The sequence below is a fragment of the Nesoenas mayeri genome, assembly GCF_963082525.1.
Source record: "Nesoenas mayeri genome assembly, chromosome: 18".
NCBI lineage: Eukaryota > Metazoa > Chordata > Aves > Columbiformes > Columbidae > Nesoenas > Nesoenas mayeri.
The window spans coordinates 2,070,769-2,079,337 of record NC_137566.1 but is presented as its reverse complement, the minus strand read 5'-3'; the positions used below and the strand labels follow the sequence as shown (position 1 = coordinate 2,079,337).

The 8,569-nt window shown below is 52.2% G+C and overlaps 1 protein-coding gene across 1 annotated transcript; it reads right to left on the bottom strand.

The window, feature by feature from the left end:
* Positions 1 to 649: 649 nt before the first annotated feature.
* On the bottom strand, positions 650 to 8,230 carry LOC308047311 (ficolin-1-like; the record flags this gene model as incomplete). Its single annotated transcript, XM_080355726.1, has 8 exons — positions 650 to 897; positions 1,730 to 1,864; positions 2,362 to 2,491; positions 2,925 to 3,052; positions 3,797 to 3,859; positions 6,403 to 6,456; positions 7,228 to 7,341; positions 8,152 to 8,230. 8 exons carry the CDS (start codon positions 8,228 to 8,230, stop codon positions 650 to 652), a joined length of 951 nt encoding a protein of 316 aa, XP_080211852.1.
* Between the last annotated feature and the right edge of the window lie 339 nt (positions 8,231 to 8,569).

The following is an 8,569-nucleotide window of genomic DNA, read 5'->3' as shown; positions in this document are numbered from 1 at the left end:
TCCAGCTGCAGGTGAGTCATGGTGGGAAGTGCTGGGCAGTGGTGCTGTGGGCTCAGGAGCTGAGGTCACACCGGAGGTCCTGGAGCACATGTTGTGTGAGGCAGTGGGAAGGTGAGGAGGCGGCAGTGCTGACAGCCCTGTGCTGAGAGCTCACTCCTTTCCACGCTGGTCTACATTTTGGCTCCATCACCGCCTGCAGGGAGAGAGCAGTGGTCAGGAATTCAGTGCCCTTCAGATGGCTCTTGGGTCCAAGAGAAAAAGAGGCTGCAAGAACATTGCAGGCTTCAAATACCTGGACTGGACTGAAAATTACCAGTAATTACCACTTAAGGTAACAATATCTGAGCGCTTTACTGAGATGCAGTAGCTCCCCCATCACCTGGTCTTTAAGCCAAGGTAACACACTTTCAGAAAAAGATGCTCGGGTTCAGTCAGCATCTGTGGGGCTGCTGGAGATAGTCCAGGGTGAGCCTGGTGCTTACAGGAGGTCAAACCAGCAACGATCTCTTCTGGTCTCTAAAAGTCTGCTCTAGGCTGAAGGCACAACCTGTAATATCCTTCCTGGTCCAATTTTGCCCTTGAATAACATTGTCGTCTCTTGGCTGTTGAATGGTCCCTGTTGGTACTAGTCACACACCCTTTTGCCATGTTACACTGGCCTGAATTTCATTTCTGTTCGCTTATAGGAGTAATGGTATTCTTTGCCGGTCTTCCAGTTCATGCCATCAGCATAGCTCCCGTGAGCACCCAGCCAGTACATCCCGTTTAGGTTGGAGTAGTGGCAGTCGTTGTACCACCACGCTCCCTTGTATTCTGTGGCACAGTTAAAGGAGCTCATGTCGTTGTCCTGGTCTGTTGTTGAAAATGGCATGTCCTTGTGGTATGATAAGGAGTCTCCTGCAGAGAGTACAAGTTCACAGTTACTGCAGTAGAGGATACAAAAGGGAACCTAACGTGTCTTTGCACCACTGCAGGGCATCAGTAGGCCTTGCTGGTTGCAAGGCAGATTTTATAAATCCTGCTATTCTCTTGACTGCCCCAGTTTCTTCCTTGGTCCTAGAGAAAAGGAATACCCTGAGCGGTTGTTCTTGCAGTTACACAGGTGTCGCTCCTCTTGCACCACTCAGATTCTCTGCAGACAAACTGAGCTCTGAACTATTAGACAGAGTTGCTATGTACAAAGCCAGATAAACCCAGAGTTCTGCTCTCAGGTGTTGGTTTCACTCATTCCTGCATGAAGGGTACTGAATTTTGCAGGGGATTTTTTTGTTTTTCAAAGAAGAGCAAAGCATCAGGCATGAAGAGGACGCAGAGCTGATGCTGCAAGTACTGAACAGCACCCCAGCTCTGGAAATGCCCAACCTCACGGGCAAGTATTTCCTTGTAATGTAAGTGAAAGCAGAACTTGGTCCAGCTGCTGCAGAGCTGTTGAGAATGTTACGCTGGATGAGCTCTTGCTCAGGACCAGGCTCCACATTTGCTGCTAAATCATGTGGCTGAGCTTGTAGACAATGCTCTGGGTCACATTTCTGTAGGTGACGAGTTTCCCTGTCCTTCCCTGCACCCAGAGGTCACTTGCCACCTGGAGTACCATGGCCAGTTTTAACAATTTGACCGAAAATGTAGATGGTACAAGGAGTTTGCATGATACAGCTCTGCACTATAAATGCTGAACGCTTCTGATATGCTCTAGAAAACAGCCTTTCCCATTGAGCTGCTGCTAACTTACCGGCATTTCCACCAAGGAAGTCTCCTAGAACCAGTTTGTATTTCTCAGACTCTCCTAAAATTCTGAATGAAGCGTACTTGGCAAAATAGTAGTTGTTTTCGAAGTCTCTCAGGTCAATGCGGAGTTCACAAGGTCCTAGAAGAGAAGGGGGACAGTGGTGGTGCGGGGCTGACGGTGAGTACTCACCTGGATTTCAGGGTTTCAGGAGCCCTGAGCTAACTTGTGAGGAGCTTCCACTACTTGAGACGTTATGATTTATTTGAAATTCCTGCAGAATCTCCTGTACCTTTGATAGCTTTGTTTTGAAGCACCTTTTCTGATCCAATGTTGGGTGCTGACGGGCACTGAGAGCTGCACACCCAGGAGTCCTGCACACAACTGCGAGTGCAAGGCTGTGCGAACAGGTGGCTCCATCATAATCAGTCCTGGTAGGAAGATGTGTTGGTCCATCTCCAGCACAGGTCGCGCAGCCAGCTCATTCTCTTCCCTGGCTTCTAGTTTTTCCCTTTTTTAAAGTGCATGCTAATAAGGATTAACAGTTGGGGTCCTCAGATGGATGCGACAAGTTCAAAGTCCTTTAATGACCGCGTGTGGTGCAGGGGTTGGATTCCCAGGGTCCCAGGAGACCTTACCCAGCGAGGTGAGGAAGTGGATGTTGTCGTTCCCCAGCCAGAACTCTGTCAGCTGGCTGCCGAAACCTCGTTTGTATGAATCCCAGTCTCGCAAGAAGTTCACTGACCCATCCCAGCGCCTCTGGAAAACCTGAGGAAAGGAGACACTCAGCCCTGCCAGACCACCCACCGCCAAAAAAGCACCTGCAGCACCCAGGTGGCACAGCCCTGCCACAGCAAATGCTCCCCCTGTGTCAGGACACTCCTGTGGATCTCCGGGGACCAAAGCCCAAGGGAATCCCTTGCTCACAGACCTCCTCCACCTGACCGTGGAAATGAGGAGGAGATGGTTTGCAGATGGAGGCCGGGAGCGGGGCCGAGGTGCGCAGCCTGCTTCCAGACGCCGCTCACAGGAGAGTTCCATTCCCCGCATCCACAGGGATTCTCTCAGGCTTGCTGACCTGAACCTCAGCTGTTCCCTTAGTGTGTGTTTTCCTCCCTTTTTGTTTCTGATGCCATCCATTGCAGTCTTAATAAAAACAACTGCAAGGACATAGAAACCTCCCTCTCCTCATCCTACTCACAATCCATCCTCCACCATCTGTGTCCATGTCACAGAAGACAGTAGTGGCGTTACAGCCTTGGGGGTAAATGGTGTACCAGCCGCTCAGGATCTTCCCTCTACCCGATAGCTCTTGGCAGTTCCTGGCTTCTGTGCAAAGAGGGAAAGAGATCAAGCGGGAAGAGTTATAACATGCTCACTGCACCCAGGGAGCGCAGCAGCCTCACGCCCTGAGCTGGAGGCGTTAAGCTGTTCATCCTCCTGCCGGTGCTTTGCGCTGCAGGACCTGGCGCACACCTCCTGGGAGCCAAACCCACTGCACCTCATCCAGGTGTCACAGGGGAGATGGGAAACTTCTACGAGCTGGTCTAAGGTGCTCAGACTCCTCTGCAATGACTCTTTTGCAGGTCTGGCTAATGGAGCTGCTCTGAGCAAGATGACAAATGTGTGATCCAGGAATTTGTCCGGGCTCTGTGGTGGGCACAGACAATGTGTGGGTGGTTGGCAGCAAAGGAGTGGTGACACAGAAATACACCTACCTGTAATACAGAAAACAGTGCTCAGATCATCCTCTGTGGATTGGACAGACGGCACTTTTGAATATATACATATGTATTAGGTATACATTTATTTTTCCTCCCCAAACCCACACCTGATGACAGAAGCTCAGATTCACAAATGCCAAAGGATTGACTGGAATGGTCCCCATCAGACATCCCGGCTTACAGAAGCTACATGTGGCTGTGGAAAGCAAATGGGTTAACAGTGATATTTCCTTACTCCTTCCTCCACTTGTTTTTACTGCTGCCCTGTCCCGACTGCCGGCGCAGGGACCCCCCCACCATCTGCTCTGCAAAGCCAATGGTGGCACCAAGGACCAAGGATGAAACTCACCCCATGTTTCTGGAAATCCAGGCTCTCCTTTCATTCCTGTTGGACAAACAACACCATCAATTCCTCTTCACCCTTCTAAACCCCTCCCTCTCCTCCTCCAGCACTTGGCATCATTTGCATTTCAAGACAGATCCTGCTGGCTGGTAGAGGGCTGTGATGTTAGAGTGAGTGTTCAGCTCATCTCCACACACAACAGAGGCACAGAGAGACCTGGCAAAAAGGGTAATTCAATACATGTTCTGCTCTGGCCATCCCCGAGCCTGACAGATGAGACCCACCATCCCATCAAAAGCCCATCTGTGCAGGTGGGAGCTCAAGTCTCAGCCTCCTGTGATTAGAGCTGTGACACCCAGCACCCTCGGTCACTGGGGCCAGCTCTCCGGGTCACACAGCAGGAGTGGGACACATCGGAGATGCACAGGGAGCACCAGCCTTGACTCTCCTGGGCTGCTGGATGTGGCATGATATATTTTCCCCTGACTGGGAGGTCCAAACAGCAAGGCTGACACAAGACGTCTCTCTTCTGGACCTGGCCGCCTGCTGCTGGCCAGCCCGTGGAGCTGGGTACCACCGTTTAGTGCCAGTCAGTCCCATTGGGCTGGGACACATGGCACAGGAGCAGACGGGTGTGGGAAGGAAGAGGAAATGCACCCATGGGAAGGCAGGGTCAGAAACCCCAGGATGGAAATGGTTGCTGCTGGCAGAGAGTTTTAGTCAGTAATTCGGGAGCAGCTGTGACAGCTGGAGCAAATGTACCAAAATAGCCACCAGATAGAAGCTCTTGGCCCCCAGCTGCAGTGGGGGAAGCCGCAGTGCAGGCAGTGCTCAGTGATGGGTGCCAGTGGCCCTCGTGTGCAGGATGATGGCATCAGGAAAAAAAACAAAGCTTGTTTTCCCCCTACTCTATTGCTAGTGCTAGTAGAGGGACACGTTCCTCTGGTGTGCCCAAATCCGGCCGTTCCCTAAGGCTGGGGCACGTGAAGCCCTGCGGTTTCTGTAGCTGCGGGTGCTGGGCAGCAGATCAGGCGCCCCAGCCTGGGGCAGCCCCGTTGCTGAGCAGCTGGTTTGGAGACGGGCTGTTCACCCCACCCGGCTGGGGCTGAGCCTGCGATGAGGCACAACTGCCACCAAACAGCCCCAGTCGGTACCAGCTCTGGTACTTTTATTTCTCCATAGCTGCTCCCACCTGGTGGGTTGTTCAGGACAGCACAAGGTGGAAGAGTCTAAACCAGCTCCCATGATAAATTCAGCCCAGCATGATTTACCTTTTAGTCCTGGGAAGCCAGGCTCTCCAGCTGCTCCTGCAAAAGAGGAAAGTGCTCATCACGGATGACTCAATGTGAATGAATTACTGTGGGTCCCCAACTGGCCGCCTCCATATGACCCAAATGCACAGGAGGTGCTGGAGCGAAGCCCCAGCGCTGTGCCGGGTGTCCTGCTGCTCTGGATCGGCAGCGTCTCTGGGAACAGCAGGAAGAGCAGAACACGGGGAGAGAGAAATACTGCAATGCTGCTCCCTGCTGGAGCGTGGGGGGGATTCACAGCTCCGCCTCAGTAATACCTTGTGGGGACTTTCTGTTTTCAGTCAGGTACCTGTGAGATTCTGGGCAACAGCTGCTTCTTCAGTGGGTTCATCCATCCCAGGCTGGGGTTTCAGCTGAGGTCTCAAGTGCTTTTGGCCAGGAAACAGCGGTATGTGCAGCATGCAAAGGGGCTGTTTTCCTAGCCAGTCAGTGCACCAGTGCTCAGTGCCTCGGTGCCACCATGTGGTGGGAACTGCTTTATTTAGAGAGACACTTTTCCAGGGTCTGCAGCACACAGATTCTGCTGAAGACCTTAAGCACAGCCTGGATGGAGCGAAAGCCGATTTCTCAGCAGACACCTGGCTATTGTCAGGGGCTCACCCCATTGCAAAACCAACCAACCAACCAACCAAACAACCATCCCCTCCATGCTTCACCCTCTGCCAGCTGTTTCCTGGTGGTTTGATCCCATTCTTCTGGCCAAACGGGCTCCACTGCAGGTTGAGTCCCAGCCCGGGGGCTGCTGGCAGCGCTCAGCATCGTGTCCATGTGTCAGTGCTCAGCATCGTGTCCATATGTCAGCGCTCAGCATCGTGTCCATGTGTCAGTGCTCAACATTGTGTCCATGTGTCAGTGCTCAACATTGTGTCCGTGTGTCAGTGCTCAGCATCGTGTCCGTGTGTCAGTGCTCAACATTGTGTCTGTGTGTCAGTGCTCAGCATTGTGGCTGGAGCACCAAAGCTCCTCAGAGAGGGGGCACTTGGGCAGGTTTGTTGTGGTGGAGGCAGGTTAGGGAGGGAGTGAGGAATGGGGAAGGGTCTGATTTTAGGGGGCTAGTAAGGGCCAGGGGGAACTTCGAGAAGAAGAGTAGTTTCTTTCTCTGTGATGTGGTGCAACTCAAGGACACTGTTTCTAGTCCTCACCCCATGTAAGATTCATGCTCCCAAATCTTGCTTTCCTACTTCAGGGCTGTTTCTTGGACCATGGCCAGCTCTATACCTCATCTCTGCAGACCCAGTCTCCCAATGCATGTCCTGAACTTGGGTAGATTTATGGATTTGGGCTGAATATGTCATGCATTACCTTTTATACCAGGTGGTCCTGCTTTTCCAGGGAGTCCCTGGGCTCCCATTTCTCCTGCAAGGAAAGACTCAGTTTGTGTGCACACATTTCAAACTGACCCGAGGGGAGATGATACAGAAACATAGGCAGTTGGGCCTTGGCTTTCACAGGAACAAGGATGCTTGGCTTTGTTAATCAGGTTCTATCTTGCAACATAGTCTTTTTCTTCTATTGAAGCTACAGTACCCAGGTACTGCCAGTCTTAAGTCCTAATTTGCAGTTCACATATGATTTCCTATGAGTTTTGTACAGTTTGGATCCAGTCCATGGATTTTGCGGTGGTGGATCTGCTCTGTCTGCTAATGTGAGTCCCCTCCTCCATGGGCTGGCATGAAAACCCTGAAGGACCCCTCATCTCCTTTGCTTACTGTGGTGAGTGCCAGCACAGTTCCCATACTGATCCCAGCAGACATGCAGGAGCATCACGACCTCCCACTCAGACTGTTAAATAATGACTCAGAAAATAACTAGATATTTTTACTGCAGAAAAAAACAAATCAGTTATGACACTTCACACCCCAAGACCAACTTCAGACTTGTGACAGAACTCAGGGAAAAAACGGCGACTCCATGTGTACCAGCACATCTCTAGATGGGGTGTTTTCCACTCCTATGTGACTTTCCAGCTGCTCACAGAAGCCAGAGCCGGGCCGGCCGCTGCTCCAGCCCCAGCCCCAGCCTCAGCCTCAGCCTGCTCCTCAGCCTGCTCCTCAGCCTGCTCCCCTCGCCCAAGGCAGCAAAGCCATCTCACCTTGCAGTGCTCACCGCTGGCTTTTGTGGCCTCACCTTTTGTCCCCGGGAGACCTGGTTCTCCTTTAGGGCCAGAGGTGCCTGGGATCCCTGGGCATCCTTGGAGAACGGCGAGCCGGTCGGCATCACCCAGCCCCACTATTTTCACATCTGAGGGAAATGGAGACAGACTTTGTGGAGATTATTAGGGCTCTGAAATGTCTTGGAGAGGAAACCAAACCTCCTGGGGTTCAGGAACAGTGCAAACAAAGTGAACGAGAGTGGGAGTTTGGCGGTGGTGTGTGGGTTAACAGATAGCGTTGAGGGTCTCCCATACTAAAGGAGCTAGTCACTAAATCTTTCTGTCTTCCAGGGAGTTCAGTGGGAGAGAAGGCTGTTATTTATGATATTACATGCATGACAAATGTACTTCATAAAACAAAAGCAGAGAGGTGCCCTGGGGGGTATTGACAGCAGAGTAAGTGACATTGATGGACCTGTGGACAGTAAAGGTTCCAACCAATTTCTGGACAGCAGGTCAATTTGAAATCTCTCCTATTGCCTTCCTGAGGAATACAGACAGAAAGCTGTACTGTGCAGCATCCCCAAGGGGTGCCTGGCACCCAGCAAGCACTTGACTCATCCTTTGTGTTGCTCTGCATGTTTCAGTAACTGGGCCAAGGCACCTTGAATAAAAACCCGTAACCAAGATGGAAAATCTTAACTGGGACAGCCTGTTCCTAGAGATCCCATTGATGAGTGGGGGAGGATGCTACACCTTTGGTTGGAGCCAGCAGTTCTGTGAAGCGGCTGCTGAGATTTCACCCCCCCCTTACCCTTCTCCCACATTCAGCTGAATTTTAAAAAGCACAGAAGGAAAAAATCATCTATTCTCCCCTCCCCCCTCCACCCCAAGCTCCTTGTGTTATGGGGGAGATGAAACGGGCTGTCTCAGGGTGGCAGGATTTGCGCTGCACTCACCTGGGCAGGTGTTCTGCGCATCACAAACAGCTGCTGTCAGGCCGAGCAGGACCAGGAGGGCTGGGGCTGCTGGTCTCATGGCCGGCACTGCTCTCTGCTCTCTGCTCTCCCCTTGGCCACATCCCAGGCACTGCTGTTGGCATTGACCCGCGTACGCCTTTTATACCCAACAGAAACCCCAGTGTCAGCTCCACCCCTGCGCTCGCTCCCCGCCTGCCCTCAGGTCTGGGACTCCGGCTGCTTCTCCAGCTCTTTCCCGGATCAGCCACTTTCCGCAGTCTGATGGAAAGCACTTGCCCGGCTGCCCTAGCCTGTCTCACCTCCGCTCTGCAAAGTTTGGATGCCTTTCCCCTCCCATGTTGTATTTCTAGAGGAAATGAACCAGCAAAACCACAGTTTTTGCGAAGTGCAGACAGCT